Consider the following 25600-nt stretch of genomic DNA (forward strand, 5'->3'; position numbering starts at 1 on the left):
CCTACCATGAGAATTTTCCTTTCCGGCAACTACATTTTTGCATATTTACAACTCTGTCACTATGTTTCTTCTTTACAATGGACAGATCTTACAGAAGATGTTCAAGAAACGTTATCTGAGGCCTTTACCCTGGGATCCCAATTACAGGTGCCACTCAAATTTCATCACCACTATTTAAAAGACACTACACCAGATCTCAGTTATGCAGAGCTGGCACAGAAATGGTCTCAGGACCTTAACTGTACTCTTACAGCAGAACAGCTCCAAGACTTTAAATACATAAGTACATAAGTATTGCCATACTGGGACAGACTGAAGGTCCATCAAGCCCAGCATCCTGTTTCCAACAGTGACAAATCTAGTTCAACATGTACTACTACTACTACTTAACATTTCTAAAGCGCTACTAGGGTTACACAGCGCTGTACAGTTTAACAAAGAAGGCCAGTCCCTGCTCAAAGGAGCTTACAATCTAAAGGACAACATGTGCAGTCAGCTTACAATCTAATGGACATGTGCAGACAGTCAAATTGGGGCAGTCTAGATTTCCTGGATAGAGGTGAAATGGTTAGGTGCCGAAGGTGAAATTGAAGAGATGGGCTTTGAGCAAGGATTTAAAGATGGGCAGGGAGCGGGCTTGGTGTATGGGCTCAGGAAGTTTGTTCCAAGCATAGGGAGAGGCAAGGCAGAAAGGGCGGAGCCTAGAGTTGGCGATGGTGGAGAAGGGAACAGAGAGGAGGGATTTGTCCTGGCAAGATCCCAAAACAGTACAATATATTTTATGCTGCTTATCCCAGAAATAAGGAGTGGATTTTCCCCAAGTCCATTTTAATAATGGCCTATAGACTTTTCCTTTAGGAAGCCATCCAAACATTTTTAAACCCCACTAAGCTAACTGCTTTTACTACATTCTATGGCAATGAATTCCAGAGTTGAATTACACGTTGAATGAAGAAATATTTTCTCCGATTTGTTTTAAATGTACTACTTGGTAGCTTCATTGCGTGCTCCACCAAGAACTGTTAAATAAATTTGCACTTTGTCTTCATATTTCTCACCATAGAACATTCAGAGCACATTGTTGCAAGATACTTGCCCTAAGTGTGGTTGAGTGCCTGTTTCCTTGGGCCTCGTTTTTGCACTGTGCTCCGATGGGCAAGTCCTGGAAAACTATGTTACAAGCACTGGAGAAAACCAATAGACTGCCACAGGGGTGGAGGAGTAGCCTAGTGGTCAGCAGTGTTGCCAGGTGGGCGGTTTTACCGCCCAATTGGGCGGTTTTCCGCGACCCGCCGCGGGAAATTTTTGCCCGCGGCGGGTTGCGGTTTTTTGGGCTTCTTTTTTGTCTTTTGGGCGGTTTTTTAGGCATTTTTTCGGCCGCGGGGGGCGGGGTTAGTGATGTTCTGGGCGGGGCCGATGACGGGGGAGGCGGGGTTGATGACGGGGGAGACAGGGCTGATGACGGCGGGGGCAGGGTTGATGATGGCGGGGGAGGGGGTGATGACGCGGGGTGGGGGTGTCAGGGGCGGGGTTTGAGTTTGGGCGGGTTTTGGGCTGGATTTAGGCTGGTTTGGGTGTGAAAAAAATTTTCCACCTGGCAACCCTGGGGTCAGTGCAGTGGACTTTGATCCTGGGTAACTAAGTTCAAGTCCCACTGCAGCTTCTTCTGACTGGGCAAGTCACCTAACCCTCCATTGCACCTTGTACAAAGTAAGTACCTGAATATATGTAAACCACTTTGAATGTAGTTGCAAAAACCTCAGAAAGGCAGTATATCAAGTCCCCTTCCCCATTTAGTTTTGTTTAAACAAATGAGAGATCTGCATGAAAACTACTTGTCCCTGAAATATGTTCAAAACAGAATCTATTTGTGTATCTAAAATGTAACTTCTACAAAACAGATGAAGTGAAGATATGATTCCATGTGCCCCAATGAAAGGAGAGTTTAATTTTAATTCCATTTTGTTTCAGTATATTCCATCGTTATAACACCAGGATTCATAGGAGCAGACTCTGTAGGTGCTGTGGGTGCTTGAGCACCCCCAATATAATTGAAAAATGTTCTTGTATTTGTCCAGGGAGGGGTTATTTGCATTGGGCTTAGCATCCCCAATAATTTTGAAAAGTTGGCTCCAAAGCAGATTACAGTAACAGTTACCATGAACCCATCAGGAAAAGGAAATCCTCAATTAAATTTGGCAATCTGTATTGTACAGAACAGTGTAGAAAAAAGTTTGTAACTGCTCTTTCTACCAGTTACAATAATTTTAAAGCTATTTTAATGATATTCAGTTTTTACTTCATAATATTTATATCTACATATGGGAATCTTTCAAATAAATTGAAAACCTGTCAAATAAGTAATAAAAAAGCCCAAACCTTTTGACCTCCACCTTTAAAGACACCGCCTATCCACGTGGCAGCTTTAGACTAGTTACAAAAGAGATCACACATAGGCAGTCCTTTATTTCTAATAATGTTTGGCTATTATTTTCAAAAGCGTCTGCTATTGTTTTGGGTGAGCAAAAATGGCGGCAAGCTCCTCCTACTGGCTTCAAATAGACTCAGCCCGCCTCTTGTTTTATCTAACCTCACTGGGCTCACGCTCACCCTGTCTTCATCCAACCTCCTTGGCTCATATCGTCTCCTGTTCTCAATCTAACCTCCTTGGGACTAATGACAGTCATCACCAGATCTACCGGCGCGTGGCTGTGGCGACCTCCGGGTGTAGATCACCACAACCATGCGCCAGTAGATGGCCTCTGATGCTGCTGGCACGTGGCTGTATCAGTGTGTCATTAAAGTCTTTCTTGGTGGGAGGTTCGCTGCATCAGCCCGGGCAAAAAGCGAGTTCAGTTGCGCTGAGCTAGTGAAGGGAGGAGGAGGCGGTACTTCCATCCAACCTCGTCCTCTGGCGTCCTGCTCTTCTCTGATGACGCAGTTTCCGGCAAGGCGGGATGCCTCTGAGAGAGAGTGAAGTTGTGGCATAGGGTGCTGGGCACCGGAGAAGGAAAGCTGTAGGATATAGACCTCAGGTAATGAGTTGGGCAACTTGGCAGGGGGAGGAGGTGGGGTTTGTGTACTTGAGGGAAAGGTGCCGCATCGCGAGCAAGGAAGAGAGTGGGAGATGGAGGGATGACGGATCATGGGGAGGGGAGATCCCCCCCCCCTTATCCCCGAATGCGTGTGACTTGGTATCTTGGGGAAGCCACTGCTTGTTGATACTGTAGTATAGGATGTTGCTACTATTTGGGTTTCTGCCAGGTACTTGTGACCTGGATTGACTGCTGTTAGAGAAACAGGATACTGGGCTAGATGGACCATTTGTCTGACCCAGTAGTGAATAAATGGTGTAAAGTTGTGGGACTGAGATAAATCAATGATTGGGGACTGACTTAGTGTGGTGGATTCCAGGTCAGATCAGACCAGTGATCAAGGTGAGGTACCTGTGTGTAATTAGAGAAACTTGGTATATAGTTGCAGAGATCTTGGGGAAATAAGTGGGGAGCTGCATGTTGGTCATTGCCTTGTTCCTATAGATACTTTAATGTGTTGTCTAGGATGCCTAGATGCAATTTCTCATACATTGGTATACTGTAACCAACTGACAAGTCTGGGTATCTAAACAGACAGGACCTGAGCTACCACTGTGTGACATTTGTTTTGTATATGGTCAAGTTTTTCTGTGCTGCTTGTGCTTGTCAGTTCCTGTTGACATGCAAATGAGGCCTCCTCATTTAGTCTCCTCACATAGCACCCATCGCTCTGCATTCACCAAAGGCTGCTCTTGCCAGCAAGTCTCTTGCAGAGCTTAGGTTAGCGTAGCCTGATCTTGAGTGTACAAGAGGTTTGGATAATTTCCTAAAAGAAAAGTTCATAAACCATTATTAAGGTGGTTGTGGGAAAATCCACTGCTTATTTCTAGGATAAGCAACATAACACTTATTTTACTGTTTTGGGATCTTGCCAGATATGTGTGACCCGGCCTGGCCACTGTTGGAAACAAGATACTGTGCTTGATGGACCTTGGACGGTCACAGTATGGCAATGCTTTATGTTCTTAAGATCTGTATTTATGCATTTTTGCTGCTGCTGCTTTGTTTGGTTTACAAAGATGGTCTTGTGGGGCATTTCTAAATCGTTCTGTGTTACAGAGCCTTGTAGTAGTAAGCACCTTATGGTCCTGCCTAGTTCAGTGTGTTTGTAGGGTGCCAGTTACTTTTTGTATTGAAAGTGATTATAATCGGGGAATCAGTGTGATGTTACTATGTATCTAATAGTAACATAACACAAAGTTACGTATATTTTCAAAGCACTTACTAACCTATGGAATTTGTAAGTTTAAGTTCTTTGAAAGTGAGCCCCATAGTATGTAATATATATAGCAGACAGTCCCTGCCCCTATGCATTTAGTACAAAGGCTGTCAATTATGGGGACTCATCATTTCTCACGCCTGGCTGTGTATGTAGATGTGGCATATTAATACAGCTGTGTGTGACAGTTTAGGACCACTGGCTTATGGTTTATTGGAATTTCAATAAACAGTTAACTCTCTTTTAAAGTTTTTATATTGTTTGTAAAAGAACTCCAATTTTGATTAGTTAAGTACCTAAACATCCATACCCAAGCCTCCGCAGTACGTACTATCAATAAATTATCAAACAATAGGCACTCTCAGCCAGTCACACTTCCATTCACATAAAACTTATTTACTATGGGCTCCTTTTATTAAGGTGCGCTAACCGATTTAGTGTACATTAACAATTAGCGTGCGCTAAATGTTAAGAAGCCCATTTTATTCCTATGGGCTTCTTGGCAACATTTAGCACACTTTAGTAAAAGGAGCTCTAGCTGTGTCTATATACCAGATCTTCTCTAAATTTAAATTATTGGTAGGGTAAAGCCAGTGTATAAAGATGAGTTTTCAAGGTTTTCTTGCATGTAATGTGTGTCTTGATGTGCCCACAGATTTTCAGTAATATTTCAAGTATGGGGGCTGTGAAGGCTAGTACAAAACTTTAATCTCTTTTCCTGCAAGTGTCTGATTTGGATCAGATTAGTGCTGAAATAGCCAACCTCTTCAGCTTTAGTTTCTTCCCTGACTCTGGGACTTCAGCTGCTAAGATATGTTGATGTTTAATTGAACCTATTCTTCTACCTGTGGTGCTGGCTGTTATACAGCCCAAAGCGATCTGTGCCCGTGCTTAATGGGTTGGCAACGTGTTTTTTTTTTTCCAAATGGCTCACCTGTTTTTCTTGAACTGTATCCTTTTATTTTGGGGGCTCAAACTCACACCTTTTCAGTAGAAGTTCAAGGTGAATTATGTTCAGGTGCAGTGAGTATGTTTGCTAGGGACAGAGAAATTTAAGATTGTACCTGAGGCAATGAAAAGTTAAGTGACCTGCCCAAAGTCAGAAGGATCCACAGTGGAACCTCAGCCTTTCATGATTTTTAGATGTGTTATACAATTGCTGATCTTTGTGGTATGCCTTGTTGAAGAGGTGGGTCTTCAGAGATTTACGTAAGTTAGTTAGTTCATAAATAGTTTTTAAGTGGTTATGTGGTTGTGACAGAACAGTTGAGTTTTTGTTTAAGGCTTATCAAGGAGTCTTTCTATATTTGTTAAACCTTTGCTATGACCTCTTGACAAAGCTTACTATCTGTCATGGGAGGATATTTTAAAAAAATCATGGGATAGAAAGCAGCATCCTGTTGTGGATTGGGAACTGGTTGAAAGATAGAAAATAAAGCAGGACTAAATGGTCAGGTTTTTTTTCTCAATGGAGGAAAGTAAATAGTTTAGTGCTAAAGGGATCTGGACTGGGAATGATGCTTTTTAACATTTATAAATGATCTGGAAATTGAATTATGTTATCTGCCAATTTGATCACTGGGAAAAAATTGTTAAAAGGATTATAAAAAATTGCAGCAGGTCTTTGCCAGACTGGAAAACTGGGCATCCAAATGGCACTTGAAATTTAATGTGAACAAGTGCAAAGTGATGCTCTTTGAGAAGCATAACCCAAATTACAACTACACAATGCTAGGAATCGCCAGTATGGAAAAGAATCCAGGTATAATCATGGACAACTCGTTACTCTTGTACTCAAGTGTGCGGTGGCAGTCAAAAAGGCAAGCAGAATCCTAGGAATTATTAGGAAAAGAGTAGAGAATAGACATGACCATATAATACCTCTGTATTGCTCCATGGTGAGATTTCATCTTGAATACTCTTTGTAATTCTTGCTGATACATGTAAAGAATACATATATACTGAAAATAGAAAAGGTACAGTGAAGGGCGACCAAGATGATTATGGGGATGGATCAACTCCCTTAAGAAGCAAAGGCTAGAAAGGTTGGGGCTCTTCATCCTGGAGAAGAGAAAGGTGAGAGGTAGACATAATACTGAGGTCTCTGAAATGAATGGCATGGAACAGGTGAATGCAAATCTTCAACAAGCACAAAGACTAGGGGACACACTGAAATTTATATATTTGATTATTTGACTACATTTACATCAGATTTGTAAAAATGTTCTCACACAATTAAGCTCTGAAATGTTTGCCACTGGTTGTGGTAGAAGCCGTTAGTATAACTGGATTAAAAAAAAAGTTTGGCAAGTTCCTTGAACAAAAGTCCATAACCATTTAAGGTAGACTTAAACTCCATTGCTTATCCCTGAGGGTAAGCAGCTCCGAATCTTACTATTTTTGGGGATCCTGCCAGGTACTTGAAGATTGGCTACTGGGTTTAATGGACTTTTGGTCTGAGTCAGTATGGCAGTTCTTAGGATATGTTCTTAAGGATTCTTTCTGATGGCTCTCCCAAGCAGATCATTGTTCCGTAAGCCATGATGTACCACTGGTAACTACTCCAGTGTCAGCTAAACTTTTCAGTAGGTCATTTGCAGTGATTGAGTTCTGTTTTACAGATGTCACCAGTTTTCAGTCATCAGAGAGAGAGAGATATCGAGAGAGGTGTTTTTTGTTGTTCCGGAACTTTCCTTGACTTATTATTTCCATGAAAATTCCATTTCTTAATAACATTTCAAACAGCTGAGATTACTGGCTGGAAAAGTTAGCCTTTACAGCTTTCATCAGTTTTGTAAGAGTGACTTTTCATTTTTAAATATCCAGCTGTTTAGAAGGGGAAAGGGAAATGGGACTTGATATACCACCTTTCTGAGGTTTTTGCAACTACATTCAAAGCGGTTTACATATATTCAGGTACTTACTTTGTACCAGGGGCAATGGAGGGTTAAGTGACTTGCCCAGAGTCACAAGGAGCTGCAGTGGGAATTGAACTCAGTTCCCCAGGATCAAAGTCCACTGCACTAACCACTAGGCTACTCCTTCTCCCATTGCTCTATTTTCGACTATTATCACAGTCTGAGAGATTAAAAAGGTCAGAGTATTTGTCCTACCTTGTAATTGTCTTCACCTGTCTAATGGAAGGCCTCACAAATAAATAAATCTGTCTTTTTGGTCTTAACAACTTTTTTTTTTTTTAAGTAGTACTAAATCAGCTGGAAGAGTGTTTTAATTTTTGTATTTGGCATGTTTCCATTACTATATGCTCACTTTGACAGGTTAAAAATTTCAGAAAGGGCAAGTGGTTCTGACCCGGTAATTTTACAATTGGCATCTATAGCTGTCAACAGTGGGTTTATTGGGGGGGGGGGGTGATAGATAATGGGCTGATGACACCTGGTGGCTTCATCCAGGAGGGCTAGTTTGTGTCCAAACAGCAGGTGTACTGTTCCACCCCTAGTTTTCTTTGTGTTTCGAAAAGAAATAATTCTTTCTGAAAGACCTCTGCCCCCCTAGAGGAGTATTTTAGTAAAAGACAAATGAGTAAAGGATTGATAGCCAAAATGTATCAGCAGTTAGTGAAGGAGATGCTACCCCACGTATGAGTGTCAGGCAAATTGGGGCATGAAGGTTGTGAGATGATGGAAAGCAGAACAGGAGGGAGATCTGGGAAAAGAATACTCCAAGCCACCATGATACACGTTACAAGATACTGTTCAGTTGTAAGTGGGAGATACCTTACGAATGCTAGAGGGGATGTGGAGAGAAGGGTGACTTGAAGTATATGTGGTGGGATTACAATAAAATTTACAATACCAGGAGGATGTTGTAAGGAAACAGAAAATCACAAAGGAGCAGGTACCATTGGAATTTTCTGTCATGCTAGTTTTTTGACATACTGCCTTTCTATAATACAACCAAAGTGATTTACCTATATTGGAATATATAAAAGACTGTGTGTGATGGTGTTTCATAAGACACTGGTAAGCTGTAAGCTTCTTTCAGTGAGGATGGTAATTGCAATGGGATGGAAACCTGTGACCCCACCCACATTAGAAAAGTGGCAGTCCAGATTGTGGAATATGATAATGGAAGACATAGTGACGAAGGTAGAGAGGAGGTGAGATTGTATCCAGAAAACATAGAAGCCATTTCTTACAGTATGTTAGAGATCAGGTAGTGTGTGTGGGGAGGGGGGGGGGTGGCAGAACAAGATATGAGACAATAAATAGGACTTATAGTCCGACTTGGGAGAGAAGGGTGTGAGCAGAATCAAACTAATAATGATAGTCTAAATGTAGAGTAATTACTCTTTTAGGCATTTGGTCCTAGGATAGCAACACAACAAAAATAAAATACGTAATGGACATAACATAACTCTTCCGTTATACGATGCCCTAATGTGGCTGTGCCACATGAACTTTATCTTACCACAACATCACTTTGTGTTTGTTCGCACCGGAGTCTGCAAACGCCTCTCCAGTACTATGTAAGACACATTGAGCCTACAAATAGGTGGGAAAATGTGGGATTCAAATGTAATAAATAAATAGCAATTCAGAATTGATGAACAGAACTTCTGGTGCTCACATGCAGAGAGGTGAGGGGTTTGGTCAGGGTGAGGAGGGTAGGGGAGTGGTTGAACTTTAAAGGGGGCATGGTTATTTGGTGGAAGGTGATTTAAGCAATTGAAACTGTAGCACAGAGCATGGAAAGGAGTATATTCTTATTAGTTATTGGTCTGCTATGTGGTGTTAACTCTTTTTTGCTAACTGTGGTTAGTGCAGTGGCCATCAAAATGGGACTGTTATTCATGTTGCTCTAAAGCTCAATTAAAAATAAATAAAACATGTGCAGAAATATATTACTGTTTGTAAACCAAGTAGAGGTTGTCAGCTGGTTTCACTTAACTCATTGGAACTCAGTTTAACCAGGGCTTCCTAAACATCTATCTGCACACAAAGTGTATTTACTCCTTTTTTGGAATTTGCTGTCTTTTTGCACGTGGCTTTTAAGCTGTAAGGCTAGGTGGAAGTTTCATCAGCTGCTAAGGCAGCCTGTGATTTTGTGCTCCTGCTCTGATTGGTTACTGCAGAAGAGCTATGTGGCAGCTTGTTTCAGTACTGAATCTGTAGAAATAAGCATTTCTCTGCTCACTGACCCTCTGCAGAACTTCAGTAGGAAGACGAAAGGAGATTTTATGTTTTACAATTTGCATCAGACCTGCCTTTTGATTTCAAAATGTGGAGGAAGTTTGCCACTAGTCTTTTGAATAAGAGAGTTTCATATTGAGGAAGGCATTGGGTTTCCATGCCTTGTATGAAGCTGTTTGTTTTGTAGTTCAGCTGTGAAAGTGTTCAGAATGTAGCACAATCCACCACCACAAAGTGTTGGAATTTGTAAAAACTGATAAAATATACCAAGGGTGTGGAAGTGACGCAGGAGACTCTCTTGGTCCTGAGCTCAGTCGGAACACAGCACTCCTCCCACTCTTTGCTAATTATTCATGTTGGATGGTGTCTCTAGTGCTGCTTCAGCGTACCCTCTATACTCACCACACAGACTGCACATGAAGGGGCCAAGTGTATTTTATAAATGAGGAACCTGTAGTCGGTGTCAGTGATGTGATCATTGTATCAACAGGTTGACTGCTAATATCTACAGTTCTAGTTCACTGTTTTTCAAATGGGACAGACAACCCATTAACAGAAAATATTAGTATGAGAGCCAAGACCATTTGCAGACAAAAGGACCAGTACTCTGAGCAGGAAGGGTCCTCATCCCAGTGATAACCGACTTGGATGGGAGCTGCCCTCTGAATTGGTGATCCTGGCTACTTAAGTGCTCTCAGAAACACGTGTGTACTAAAGCTATCTGCTGCTCCATTCACCTACTAAGCCATTCTGTCGCTTCATATACTCATCCTATGACATCACCAGGTAGTCTCTGCCCCCCATCCTTCTGTCAGTCAGCTTCCATGTTTCTATATCCATCCTCAATCCAGCTAAGCTCGCTGTCCTCCCCTCACCTTCCCCACAGGTTTGCAACCCATGCTTCTTCCAAAAGTTTGATCTATTTCTCCTTGTAGCAATATGCAGGGCCAAATTCCTGCACTGCACTGCCTGGCTCCACGATGAATGTATGAGATCTGTTTACATTCACTGCTTCCATTGCATGCAAATGTACATATTCATTGTGGAAATCCAGGCTGAGTTGTGGACCTCTAGGACTGGATTTGAGGACCCACGACTTACAACATAAAAGTCAGTAGTGGTACTACTTTATATTAGGTAAAGGACAGTGGGGAAGGAGTTCCATATAGAGATTTCTGTGCACATCAACATCTAACCAAGTGGACAGATTGTGTCTGGGAGACTGCTCAGGCTACTGTGGTTCTTTCCTGCTGTCATCTACCATGTAGGGTGAGGTGTGCATGTACTGAATTGGTTCCCAAACGGTGTCACATCAATGGATGGACCCATGTCCGATACTGGCAGTCATTTATGAGGCCTGCGAATCAGTGAATGTTCGCAGACCCTGCCCCCTGATCTGCTGGGTAAGTCTCATGTTAGAGTGGAAACCGTACTGAGGTTTTTGAACACACACTGATATGCACAGCACTGTGCTAACTGAATACTGCTGCCACCACTGCTTCTGCTGACTAAATGCTTTGGATGAGCAGGGGGAAAAGGAAGGCGATGGGAGCAGAGATCTCCTTTTTGCTTTCATTATCTGAGGTGTGACTTGGTAATAGTTAGAATGGTTTCATATTGAATAAATGTTTGGACAGGACTGGTGTAGTGGTTACATCTGCAGTTCCCAAACCGTGCACCCTGGTGCGCCGCAGCGAACTCTCGGGTGCCGCGGTGCATCACTCTCTACTTTCTCCTCCCGCAGGTCCGGCATCTGCCACTTCCTGCTTCTTCCCCCGCCGCCGCTGCAGTGCTTGCAGCTTACATTTTTCACACAGGCACTGCGAGGACTTCCCTGTGCCGCATCCGACCCTCACAACAGGAAGTTGCATCAGAGAGGGCTGGATGTGGCAGACTGGGAAGGCACCGAAGTGCCTGTGTGAATCGCAGATGGCCCGAAAATGTAAGCTGCAAGCACTTCAGCGGCGGCAGGGGAAGGAGAAAGACGCGGCAGTGATCCTGGACCTGTAGGAAGGAAGGTAGGAGTGGTGCTGGATTTGGGGAAGGTGTGCTGGTGTGAGAGGAGGGGCTGCAAGGAAAGGTAAAGGGAGACCCATGTGACCGGAGGGGGGGGTGCCGCGGAGACCCATGTGGCCGGGTGGGGGGGAGTGCCGCAAACCGAAAAAGTTTGGGAACCCTTGTGTTGTAATATGAGAACACATACCAAGTACTATTTTGGTGGGGATGCTCCTGACAGAATACTACAAGAAGATGACCATCAACTTCACATGCAGTAAGGTTGTGTGATTTCTCTATTGCAGATATTGTTGATCTTCTAACGCCTCATCATGTGGAGGTCTTGCTTCCTTTATTCTGGTCGATGCCACCTCTCTCATGTGCAATCCAGTGCTGTTGTAAAGCGTATGTATTTGCAGTTGTTGACTCATATAATAGCTTTGTATTCTTTCCTGCTCAGGTGTATTAAAGCAGCATCCTGCTCTCAGTACAGCTGGAAAGATGCTCAATTTCACTGAGATAATTCAGTTTGTCACATTTTATGTGGATGGTAAAATTTAAGGTGCTTTGATTTATCGTTAGTTTTTTTTTTTTTTTTTCTTCCAAAAATGAGCTGCTGATCCTATTCTAAAGAATGCTTAGCGCATCCGGTGAGGAGAACTGTACAAAAGGACAGGTCTCTTCCTCAGAGGATTTATCTTGATAAGATCCCAGTGGTTAAGCAAATTGGCGGGGATCACAGTGAGTAGAGGAAATGGAAATAAAAGTAGATGTCCACAATTCACAGCACTTTCTGACAAGGTAATACAAAACACCAACCTGGATTTAATTTTTAGAGGTCTTTATTAACAATTGCGATTTTAAACAAGTTTTTAGAACATCCAAACTGATAATCGAATACACAGGGATAGTAATACTACCCCCACCAAACTGAGCAAGCTGTACCAAACTCCCAGTTAAAGCAAGGCAGAGCAACATACTTCTAACAGTCTAAACAGGTTTTATGTTTGTAACTATACCTGCCCCTAATAAAGAGGGAAAAAAACCCCTATCCATTCCCCCCTCCCAACCCTCTAAGGCAGGTCAAGCTGAAATTTTCTAGCAACTCTTAAACAAATAGGACGGAGTAGTTTTAAATAGGTTCATGATGTTAAGAACATTTGTATAGAAAAGGTAACCAGGTCTTCTCCCATTTAGGCAAAGAACACCTATGTTCAGCAGTAAGCCATGTTCATCAATCTTTTTATCTCTCACTCTTCCTTAGCTCTGTTACTTTGGGACTCTTTATCTTCTGTTTTCAGGTGGTATGGTTTTTTTTCTCTCTCTTGCTCATGTTCCATTATCTCACACCTTTCCCTTCTGCTGTCCTTTATTTTTGTGGAGTTGGAGATTCCCCCTATATTACACCTTTTTATTACAATTTTTTTTTCCCTTCCACCCTAGATGTTCCTGTTAATACCACAGTGGTCCGGCACTGGAGCAACATTCCATTTATCACAATGCCTCTCATCCGTTCTCATGGCAAGTCCTTTGCCCACCGCAGTGAGCTGAAACATGCCAAACGAATCGTGGTCAAGCTGGGTAGTGCCGTTGTGACACGAGGAGATGAATGTGGATTGGCTCTTGGACGCCTGGCATCTATCGTAGAACAGGTAACTTTTGTCTTTTTAAAGTTTAAACCCCCTACCAGCTCTCAGCAGAACCCAGAGAGGAAATCTCTCAGACAGACCCATCAAATGCTGTCTTAGATTCTTCTAGGATCCCCCAGCCATCTTCCAAGATCTTAAGCCGTCAGTCTCTGATGTTAGGAAGAACTAAAGGCAGGTCTCTGGTGCCATAGTGCTGCTTATGAGCCATGCAGCTAGTTGTGGAGTGGATCAATGTGTCTTAGTCCAGTCCTGGAATATCCTGTGGCCACTAGGCTGTCCATAAAGTGTGCAAGAGTTTTGCATATGCTGTCTCCCCCCCCCACCCCCTCCACTACCCTCGCATGCAAATCTCATAAATACATGGATTACCAGAAAACAAGAGTGGCTAGAGGTGTCCAGGACTGACTTGAGAAACAGAATGGGACTTTAGGTTCAAGTGGAAATGAGGTGTGCAGGAGGGAAGAGAGATGCAGTCATACAGGCTGTGAGTGACCGCATCTGTCTCTTCCCCCCCCCCCCCCCCCCCAGCCTGCTTTCTTGCCTGAACTGGTGCACAGATCAGGCATGCAACATATAGTCTGGGGAAGGGGGGCCCTGAGGGGAGACAGATGCAGTCACTCACAGCCTGTATAACTGCATCTCTTCCCTCCTGCCCCCCCCCAACCCCCCAAGATTGTAAGATTTTGTGCTTTTCTTTTTTTGTTTTTTGTTTTTCTTTTAAATCTACCAATTAATCGTGATTAGTGATTTAAATCAAAATGTAGCCCTAACTTTTATATATTTATACGGTATTTGAGTCAAAAAAATGTTTTAAATAGCTTCTACTATTTTGCAAAAAGGCAAAGGTGACTAAAGTCTAAGGTACACAATATTGAGACTGGCCAGATTTTCATGTCATGAGTCCATAAGCAGTCTGAAAAAGTTACATGTTTGAACTTCTGTAACTTATCTTTCACATAAAAGGGTGATTTGGACTGTTGCATTACAGAATTCATGAAAACCTCATTTTCTATTTCTGGTGACTTTGTTCACCTTTTCCCAGAGATGGCCACAAATGTCTAGTTTATCAGCCTATGGTTTTTCCTAGATCACATCAGATGTGTGTATAAACAATGTTTAATAGGAATGAATTGACGTGTTTAGTTAGCAAAGGGAAGTTTTACCTTGATTTTTATGAAGGTGTAAACCAACATATGGCTTAAGATGAGCCAGTTGGTATAGTGTGTTTGGTTTTTCAGAAGAGATTCTTTAGGGCCCTGCCTCTTATCCTAAAATTTCCTGTTGCGGATTAATAAATGGTTAAAGGAAGGGAAACAGGAGGACTACAGGTCAGCTTGCCATATGGAAGGCGATCATTTGTGGAGTTCTCTGTTCCTGGTTCAGAGCTATTCAACATTGGTGAATAATTTAGAGCAGGCCTATTAAAGTTCAAGGCTGCAAACTGTCCAGATTTTCAGGATATCCCTACTAAATATGTCACCCAATTGCAGGACCTATAGGGTAAGGAAGAGGCACTGTGGGTCAGTATGGAAAGAGGGAATGGAAAATGTATTTACATTGGTGTGATATACAGGCTTCCTTCTGTATATCATAGAGGCCATGAAAAGGTGCAAACCATACATATTTCTAGTTTTTATTTTAATATAGTTATTTTGCTTTTCTTGAGCTGGGAGCAGACTTAAGAGTTGCAAGAGAGCTATAATGTGCTTTTTCTGAAACCCTTCTAAGGTTGTGGTTTGTCATTTGGCCTATGCTAACTTGTGATGTTGCTGGTCAGCAACTAAGACAGAGACTCCTATGACTAAGGACATCTGCTATATCCAGATAAACAATCAAAAAGAGAAGTAAGTGGGTGTGGGTAAAATTATAGCCTTAGCAAGAGAGTGGGGGTAGTAACAGGGTAACTTACCCATTATCTAATGAAAACTTACATGACAGGCCCTAACTGTCAATTTAAGGGAATAAATGATAGAAGTTGATGGAACGTGTTGGAACACGATTCATCATAACAGGAAACAGAATATTCTGGAAAGATGCATATTCATTAGGTAGGAAGGGTAATTATAATTAAGATAACAAAGAAAGGAATAAAAAAGTATTTAAGAGGAAACAGAACTGAGGATGGCTAGCCTTGGTGTATCCACTAGCAGGTGGACATATTGACAGCTCCCAGGGAAAGCTCTGTTTTTATTTGCTACATATTATACTGTATTGGGAGTTTATTTGTTACTATTTCAATAATTACTGATTGGCTTCTTTGACAATTTGAATAAACATTTATTATGTCAAATACTTATTTAGTAGCCAGAGATTTTCTTGCCTGGAATTCTGTCTGGGGGAGTAAAGATTTTCTCGAGGGTCCACCCCCACCCCCAGGAGACATCAGAAAATGACCTCTGTCTCAGAGGCAAGACAGAAAGTAGACACTTCACAGATGAAAGAAATGGACAGATTTAATTGAAGACATTCAAAATACAGTTGTGAAAGGGGAAGTACTACTAATAGGTGATTTTAATATGCCAGATGTTGATCGGGGTATCCTATTGTGGAGTCTTCTAGAAATATGGAGATCCTGGATTCTCTACAGGAGGATCTATTCCAGCAGTTTGGTACTAGAACCCACACGAGATGGGGCCATCTGGACTTAGTGCTTATGAATGGGGAGAGTGTAAAAAAAACAGCAACTAAGCTTGTGTGTCTCAGAGCTGTCCAAAGTCACCCTTTGTTTGATTTCTCCCTCTGTCCATAGTGAACCCTTGTTAAAGGTAAGTAGTTTCCTCAGCATGCAGAAAGTTCTGCCTCGGGCACCTCCTTGGATATTTCTTAGCAGAACAAACTTTGAAAGGTTTTGATGACAGATGTTTAGCACACACCTTACCTATTGGTACAGGGATAAGCTCCCTAATGTGTTTAGTGCTCGACTTCGTTTCAGGGAGTTTATAGCCGTCTGCAGGCTTGGTCAGCATTCTTAAAGTAATTAAGAGAGTGTAAAGCAATAAAATGCAGAAGTAAAATGCTTACAGCAGTAATACCAGATTACTTTTGCAAAGTGTAGTTTCCATTAATAGCATATGGGTTGGTCTCCCAGATAAAATTCTAAAGTCGCCCATATCCCCTTCTGTGCTATATACATCTATACAGGGAGCTTACCTTTATGTATATACAGTGGGGGAAATAAGTATTTGATCCCTTGCTGATTTTGTAAGTTTGCCCACTGACAAAGACATGAGCAGCCCATAATTGAAGGGTAGGTTATTGGTAACAGTGAGAGATAGCACATCACAAATTAAATCCGGAAAATCACATTGTGGAAAGTATATGAATTTATTTGCATTCTGCAGAGGGAAATAAGTATTTGATCCCCCACCAACCAGTAAGAGATCTGGCCCCTACAGACCAGGTAGATGCTCCAAATCAACTCGTTACCTGCATGACAGACAGCTGTCGGCAATGGTCACCTGTATGAAAGACACCTGTCCACAGACTCAGTGAATCAGTCAGACTCTAACCTCTACAAAATGGCCAAGAGCAAGGAGCTGTCTAAGGATGTCAGGGACAAGATCATACACCTGCACAAGGCTGGAATGGGCTACAAAACCATCAGTAAGACGCTGGGCGAGAAGGAGACAACTGTTGGTGCCATAGTAAGAAAATGGAAGAAGTACAAAATGACTGTCAATCGACAAAGATCTGGGGCTCCACGCAAAATCTCACCTCGTGGGGTATCCTTGATCATGAGGAAGGTTAGAAATCAGCCTACAACTACAAGGGGGGAACTTGTCAATGATCTCAAGGCAGCTGGGACCACTGTCACCACGAAAACCATTGGTAACACATTACGACATAACGGATTGCAATCCTGCAGTGCCCGCAAGGTCCCCCTGCTCCGGAAGGCACATGTGACGGCCCGTCTGAAGTTTGCCAGTGAACACCTGGATGATGCCGAGAGTGATTGGGAGAAGGTGCTGTGGTCAGATGAGACAAAAATTGAGCTCTTTGGCATGAACTCAACTCGCCGTGTTTGGAGGAAGAGAAATGCTGCCTATGACCCAAAGAACACCGTCCCCACTGTCAAGCATGGAGGTGGAAATGTTATGTTTTGGGGGTGTTTCTCTGCTAAGGGCACAGGACTACTTCACCGCATCAATGGGAGAATGGATGGGGCCATGTACCGTACAATTCTGAGTGACAACCTCCTTCCCTCCGCCAGGGCCTTAAAAATGGGTCGTGGCTGGGTCTTCCAGCACGACAATGACCCAAAACATACAGCCAAGGCAACAAAGGAGTGGCTCAGGAAGAAGCACATTAGGGTCATGGAGTGGCCTAGCCAGTCACCAGACCTTAATCCCATTGAAAACTTATGGAGGGAGCTGAAGCTGCGAGTTGCCAAGCGACAGCCCAGAACTCTTAATGATTTAGAGATGATCTGCAAAGAGGAGTGGACCAAAATTCCTCCTGACATGTGTGCAAACCTCATCATCAACTACAGAAGACGTCTGACCGCTGTGCTTGCCAACAAGGGTTTTGCCACCAAGTATTAGGTCTTGTTTGCCAGAGGGATTAAATACTTATTTCCCTCTGCAGAATGCAAATAAATTCATATACTTTCCACAATGTGATTTTCCGGATTTAATTTGTGATGTGCTATCTCTCACTGTTACCAATAACCTACCCTTCAATTATGGGCTGCTCATGTCTTTGTCAGTGGGCAAACTTACAAAATCAGCAAGGGATCAAATACTTATTTCCCCCACTGTATGTTGTGATTAAGTTATGGGGACCACCACTTGTGTAATAGTTACTTAGCAGGCTATTAGTGGAGTGCTTTGCCGTAGCCTTCCCCACTCATCTTTACCTTCTCCCTCCCTCTACCTCCCCTGCTACACCCAGGTTCTCATTTAGGGGGGAATTCTATAAGTGGCACCTGAAGTTAGGTACTAGGAAGATCTGTACCAATTCTATGAAGGTCGCTTAGTGCTAAGCAGCTTTAGAACATAACATAAGAATATAAGTGTTGCCAAAGTGGAAGACAAGAAAGCAGATCAGTAGTAGGTATACACAAACATAGGCCATGTTTCGCCCAGCAGGGCTGCATCAGGGGCTATGTTGTGACTTTCACTATGAAACGCTTGTTAAAAGGTGTATGCTATACTCCAACATATGGTATTACAAGACAAATGTGAACTGCACCATAGTAGGAAAAAAGCAGTACAAGTTCTATTCACATAACCAAGGCACAAGCCGGTGTACACGCTGTCATTTCATTGAAATTGTGCCAAATTGTAATGTTAACAATTTGTAGCCTATTCTACAAAAAGCTCACTACACCAAGCCTTTTGTAAAATATGCTTATGCAGTGGCCAATCTTTTGAATGTTGCTACAAACAAGTGCAAGCTTGATCATACCTTTAAAGCAGAATGAGGTGGGGGTTTTTTGTCATGCAGTTCCTATGAAAATCCAGAATATGGGAGAAGTTCACTATGCTTCTTTGCTGCTTATGTTACCCAACAGGTTTCCATGCTCCAGAATCAGGGAAGAGAGATGATGATTGTCACTAGTGGTGCTGTGGCTTTTGGCAAACAGCGATTGCGTCATGAGATCTTGCTCTCTCAGAGTGTCAGGCAGGCTCTGCATTCTGGACAAAATCAGCTCAAAGATATGGTAAGTAGCTTTCCATAGCAAGGCATCCATGGGCAGGCTTTTTCAGGGAGGGGGAAGCTGTTGTGAGCTTGGTGAAAACAGTTCTCTACAAACCTTCCTTTCAACCTTTATTTTCAGGCTATTCCTGTCCTGGAAGCACGGGCCTGTGCAGCCGCTGGGCAAAGTGGGCTGATGGCCCTGTACGAGGCCATGTTTACCCAGTACAGTATTTGTGCCGCACAGGTAGAGAGAAATATTGTTTCTGCACATTTTTAACAATAATGCCATTTGTTATCTAGACTTATTGGACAGGACCACACAAGCGTTCTGTTTAGCACAATCCCTGTTACTGTTCACATCTGTTAGCGTCTAATGGTTTGATCAGTTTTAATAGAGCTTGCTTGGGAGTACTGACTTTTTTAAAAAGTTTATTCCATAGACTGGCTTTTACACAATCCAATTACAGATGATTTGGGCGGGATGGTCCTGATTACCTCAAGTCGGTTACACATAGATGAAGGATAGGAATTGTTTCTTGAAATATAATCCACAGTTTTAGGCTGGCAAATTCTTGACAATTGTTTAGGCTTCCAAAGACATAAGCCCAGAACCTTGTCAGTGCACCTTGTTTACATAAGACTGATATACAAACCAGCATATACATGGAGTTATTGTTTACGCTCCTTCACCCCCCTGTAGTGCTGTTGTCGCCACACTTCACTGCCACCCCATATTCTTTCAGTGTTTCTCATTTACATTCGTTCCCTGTCATGGTCACCACAAGCTGTTGCTCCTCACCACATTCAGATGCTGGTGGACACCCCAGGCCTTTACACCTGTTGTAGGCTGCTGCCGCTAGTAAACAAAACGCTCCCCTCCACCCCTGGCCTAGTTGTCGCACTTCACCTTTTTGTAACTTTAAAGTGCACTATGCAACACCTGTGATGAGCACTTCTAAACTTTCTGCATAATTGCTGGGAGTGATACAGCTGCCACATTGAATCATTGGCAGTACTGCTTTTGCCATACACATGTGTACTTTTGTCTCTGATACAGACTCTATAAGTTAGGGATTTTCTGCCTAGTTTTCATCAGGTATTTTACCAGTCAAGCGCATTTCTGCTTGAAGACATCTCCCTTTGGAAGAACAATACTCTACGGACAGCAGTAATCCTCAAATCCCTTTCTCTTGTAACATAGAGTGCCTCTTCTGCCTCCCTGCCACCAGCACTTAATGAACATGCATTCAGGATGAAATCTTATGTGTTAAGAATGAGCTTGTATACGAACGCGCTTATTTTTAAATTTCTTTTCCAGATTTTAGTTACAAACTTGGATTTTCATGATGAGCAGAAGCGCCGGAATTTAAATGGCACGCTGCATGAGCTGCTGCGGATGAATATTGTGCCGATCATCAACACCAACGATGCTGTAGTTCCACCTCCAGAACCCAATAGCGATCTGCAGGGGGTAAATGTGGGTATAGTACTGCAGTGGGAGGAAGCCGGTTCTAGAGCTGCTTGGCGGTAGTGCATGGCTATAGCTCTGAGTAAGATGGCTGCAGTTGCTGAAGTGACGTGCTTGGGAAAAACGTGGCTGGTGTATAGTTAACAGTAGGTAACGCACTGATGAATGCCTGGGCTGGAAGTTGCTTGCATGCTAATTAAGCAAAGCTCTTCATAAATCTAAATCCTTCTTATCTGTTCCCTTCTCCACTACTGCCAACTCCAGACTTCGCGCCTTCTGTCTCGCTGCACCCTATGCCTGGAATAAACTTCCTGAGCCCCTACGTCTTGCCCCATCCTTGGCCACCTTTAAATCTAGACTGAAAGCCCACCTCTTTAACATTGCTTTTGACTCGTAACCACTTGTAACCACTTGCCTCCACCTACCCTCCTCTCTTCCTTCCCGTTCACATTAATTGATTTGATTTGCTTACTTTATTTATTTTTTGTCTATTAGATTGTAAGCTCTTTGAGCAGGGACTGTCTTTCTTCTATGTTTGTGCAGCGCTGCGTATGGCTTGTAGCGCTATAGAAATGCTAAATAGTAGTAGTAGGAAGCCTTGAGGTGAATGCTGAGGGCTATCTCTGAATTTATTTATTTATTGCATTTGTATCCCACATTTTCCCACCTCTTTGCAGGCTCAATGTGGCTTAAAATACATCATGAATAATGGAAATACGTGATAAGATAGATATTTAGTGTTACAGACAAATCTTGGGTGACATGATTATGGTAAGACAAGATAGTAGTCTAATAAGCAGATATGCTAAGTCTAGACAGACAAGTTAATAACTTCTGCTGTGATGGTCATCATCAACTTTATTTGATGTACTGCAAAGTTGCCAGCTCGTGTAATTTTATTTTTACTGAGAATGTCAGATTTTTGCTTACAATATAGGGCCTGATATTCAACCAGCATCAGTCAGCCTTTTGCTGACCGCCACCACCATTAAACCCAGAAATTCAGTGCGGCACTGGCATAGAATTTTCAGGTTTCTGGAGCCCGCTAACGCATAGCTGGTTAAATGTGATATTCAGGACTGACTTTTATGTGGTCCTATTTGTGCAGTTACCCTGGCTGGTTGTGCTGAATATTGGTACTTAACCAGCCTAGTGCCAGCTTCGCCCCCAGAATAGCCAGTTTTCAGTTCAGTGCTAACCAGACACTTCCAGCGACATTAACCGATTTAAGTGCTACTGAAAATTAGCAGTTAGCCCCAAACAGGTGATCTAACTGGCTAGGAGCCATTTCTGGCCAGTTAAATTGCTTTGACTATCAACCCCATAACTTTTTTACTAAGCAACTAGTATAATGTGAAAGTTATAGGAGGGATATTCCATATTAACTTAGTTTTGATCTGGCCGGAGAACAGATTCCATGAGCAGGCTAGCTCTGCTATGGTAGCATTGATGCTTTCTGAAAGTCTTTGATCTCTTAAGCTGTTAACAGCCAGTGAGTGCTGCTGCATTAAGGAGCCCTTTTACTAAGCGGCGGTAAGCCCACCGCAGGCTTACCGTGCACCAATCTGGAGCTACCGCTGGCCCAATGCAGATGCCAACGGTAGTTCCACCCCCAATGTTAGTGGAAATATTCAAAAAATATTTCGCAGGGGGTTACCCAACAGTAATCGGGCAGCGCTTTGTACTACCCGGTTACTGCCACCTCATGGGTGGTGGTAAGTGCTTCCCCCCCCCCCCCCCCCCCCCCCGCCGCATGGCGACGCGATAAGAGCAATCTTACCGCATGGCCATGTCTTTTTTTTTTTTTTCCAGCCTCGGCGTGCAGCAAAAACAGCCACTAGTGCATTTTTTTCCTGCAGTGCTGCACCTACTGGCACTTAGATGCAGCCTGTGTGGGAGGTTTGGAAGCCATGAGCAAGTGACTGCAGATCACTGAATCACATGTGTAATAGCTCTGACTCGCAGTAAAGGAAAGGAAAATGGGACTTGATATACTGCCTTTCTGTGTTTTTTTTGCAAAGCAGTTTACATAGTATATACAGGTACTTATTTGCACCTGGGACAATGGAGGGTTAAGTGACTTACCCAGAGTCATAAGGAGCTGCAGTGGGAATCGAACCCAGTTCCCCAGTATCAGAGTCCACTGCACTAACCACTAAGCTACTCCACTCCATTCTCAAGCTTAACCAACACTCCAAAGACATGCCCCACTTCTACAGACCTGAAACGTTTTTTATAGTCACCTTTTTTATGTTTCAATTTGTTTATTAGTTTTTAGCATTTAACAAGAATACACTTGTTATTGAAATACAGCCGTAGTACATTATTAAGAAAATGAATAGTATTTCTTAATGGAAATAACTCAAAGAAGTAATAAATACTTCACAAAGTAATCTTAATTCTTTACAAATATAATTTTGCTTCCTTAGACCTCATCGGTTGGAGGAGGCGAAAAGAGTTAGAGAAGAATATAACAATAATTCAACAAATATAACAAGTGGCGTAATATTCCCATTAATTTACATTATTGCAGCTGTTTTGAATCAAGAAAAGATTTTAGGCTATATCAGGTAAATAAAATGTATATTTAACCTGACCCAATCTAATAAGACATTTACACGGATAGGCAAGGAAAAACATCCCTCCTATCTCAACAGTTCTTGAGTTTAATGCCAAAAAGGCTTTCCTTCTCTGTTGAGTCGATTTCGTAACATCAGGAAAAATCTGTACTTTAATACCACCAAAACAGGTTCTTAAATTCTTAAAATACTGTTTCATTATGTTATTTAAGTCCTGTTCAAATATTAAGGACACAATCAATGTAGACCTTTCTGTTGTCTCATCCAATGTTTACTCAAGTATAGCTGAGATGTTATCAAGATCTAAATTAGTATGTTGAGCTTCTTGGTTTTTCCCAGTCTCTCCTTTAGGTGTAGAAATATAATATACTTTATTAACAGGTGGTATAGCTTCCAAAGGCATTTTCAATACCTCATTCAAATATCTTTTAAATAAATCTAGCGGAGTAATCCCTAGGAGTTTGGGAAAGTTCAATAGACGTAAATTTAACCTTCTATTAAATTTTTCAATTTGTTCCATTTGTCTCCGAAGTTCAACATTATCTTTCACCACATTTATTTTACATTTTTGAAGAGAGTCTACATTCTTTTGAATATCAGCCACTTTTCAATCTATTTCTTCTTTTATCAGGTCTACCTTTGAGTTAAGCTCTTGAAATTTATTATTAAAGTTACTGCTTTGCCCAAATCATTTCAAGATTTATCTCCTTCGTTCTCTCTGAGGTTCCTACCTCTGCTCTTGGCGTCTTCCGTAACGCTTCCCGACCCTCACTGTGGGTCTCACCCGAAACACTTCTGGTAGGGCGCTGATCCACATTGGGATTCGTCATCGATGCTGGGCAAGGAGGTTTAGTAATCGATGGTGGAGAGAGAGAAATCTACTCTCCCAGCAGGGCCTCCGCTTCCCCAGAAAGCCCCGCTATGGGATCTGTATCTCTAATTGCTTGTGAAACCAGCATGAAAAAGCGCTCAAGTCCCGTCTGGGTCGAGGAAGGAGTCGAGGTAGGTGGGGGAACTAACCACATCAGCCCCTTCCTTTTAGTATGGGGCATTTTATCAGCAAGAACTTTTCTCCCAAGTCGGTTCTCAGAAAAGCTTTTCCACACTACTTGTTATGCCGCCATCTTGGATCGCCTCCCTTATAGTCACCTTTTAGTAGGCTGTCCATAAAACCATAGACTGGGAAACTAAGCCCAGTAGTAGAAATAATCACATTCTAAAAGAGATTTTGTGGGGGAGGGGGATGTGCCTAAATATTTAGGAAGCTGTAGATCTGGGCTTCAGTGACTTATAAGATTTTATACATAAATGCATTTTACATCCCACTCAGTCTAAGTGGCTAACAAAGTAATGTACATAACCCAAGAATATATTACATAAAATAGACACTACAAAAAGCCAAATACAATATTCAGAAAAGCTGTAATAAAACAGCGTAATCAAATTCACACCTAAATATTTAAATATTAGCCAGCTTAAAGGCTTGCTGAAAAGGACTGCAACTGAGTGTAATTGAGACAAGGAGTTCCAAATAATCAGGCCGCCTTATAAAGAGCTACTCGGTAATCAGGTCCAACATATCACAAAGAGGGAACATCCAAAAAAGCCTCTTGTCACAAAGCATAGAGATCTGTCCAGATGATTCAGTTCTGACGAATTAGCAAGGCCATTATGTAATGCATGTAAATCAGCACTAAAATCTTAAAACAAATTTTCCATTAAATGTGGAGCTGATGTCAGTTCTGCAAAATGAGTGCAACATGTTCAAAATGTGAACTTAGAAATCAAAATACACAGTTTTGAGTAACTTGTAATGCACACAACAATTATTTAGAAAGTCCAGGAAATAATGCATTTTAATAACCAAACAGTGGAGTTACATAGGACTGCACAACAGTATGAAAATTCTCAAGAGTTGTGAAAATGTGTCACCTTCAGAATTTCTAATTTGAAAATTCTGAATAATAATCTTAAGATGCAGTTTAACAGATAATGTAGAATTTTTAGAATGACTCCTAAATAACTCATTGCTGTGCCCGCTTTTGTGGGAAAATGTCAGGGTATAAATGTGCTAAAAATAAAAGAAGTCTCGATACCTTCAAATATAAACAAGGCACGACCTCCAGTGGAAGTGGTGGAGACAAAAAATAGTATTTGAATTTAAGAGAGCTTGGGATAAGTACATAGGATCTCTAAGGGACTGATAGGGAGAATAGATTGCATGGGTGGGCAGCCTGGGTAGGCCATATGGTCTTTATCCGTCTACATTTTTCTATGTTTCTATGAAAATCAGTCAAAGTTTCAACCAAAAATGAAAAGCACTTGCATCTTGGCAATATTTAGACAGAATCTGTTTGCAGATCACCAGGTTGTGTATCAAACAAAAAAGCAATAGTTTCAATAGAAGGTCCAGAAACAACAACAACAAAAACACTGTAAATCGGTGTATAAGTCGACCACTTAATCCCTAAGTACTCAAGCTCCCTTCATATAGAGGCCAAATAGACCCGTGCTGCTATGCTGAAGTCTTTTCTTCTGTTCTCTGCCTTGGGGAGGAAATGTTAGTGTATTGGGCTGTAAATATGTGAGTGACTATTTCTTGCTGAAGTTTCTCGGGTGTCCTACTAAATGTCTCTTGCTTATCTAATGCCCTTGAAATATGCTATAGGTTGTTTTAGGTAATGTAACTGTTTCCTGGGTTAAATGGTAACAAACTGAAATGTGTTAATCGCTTCTGAGAATACTACTACTACTACTACTTAACATTTCTAGAGCGCTACTAGGGTTACGCAGCGCTGTACA

General features: G+C 42.1%; 1 protein-coding gene across 3 annotated transcripts in view; it reads left to right on the forward strand.

Moving 5' to 3' along the window:
* ALDH18A1 (aldehyde dehydrogenase 18 family member A1) overlaps positions 1-25600 on the forward strand; it is a 948333-nt gene that overhangs the window by 881768 nt on the left and 40965 nt on the right. Inside the window, exons 1-6 of one of the 3 annotated variants that reach the window (XM_030202931.1) lie at positions 2731-3035; positions 11768-11867; positions 12906-13114; positions 18624-18773; positions 18891-18995; positions 20070-20228. In XM_030202931.1, coding sequence (XP_030058791.1) covers positions 11795-11867; positions 12906-13114; positions 18624-18773; positions 18891-18995; positions 20070-20228 — 696 coding nt within the window. In that variant the 5' untranslated portion in view covers positions 2731-3035; positions 11768-11794. Of the gene's footprint in view, positions 1-2730; positions 3036-11767; positions 11868-12905; positions 13115-18623; positions 18774-18890; positions 18996-20069; positions 20229-25600 lie in introns of those variants that run through there. The other 2 variants (XM_030202933.1, XM_030202932.1) reach the window with 2 other exon arrangements.

Source organism: Microcaecilia unicolor, chromosome 5, assembly GCF_901765095.1.
Source record: "Microcaecilia unicolor chromosome 5, aMicUni1.1, whole genome shotgun sequence".
NCBI lineage: Eukaryota > Metazoa > Chordata > Amphibia > Gymnophiona > Siphonopidae > Microcaecilia > Microcaecilia unicolor.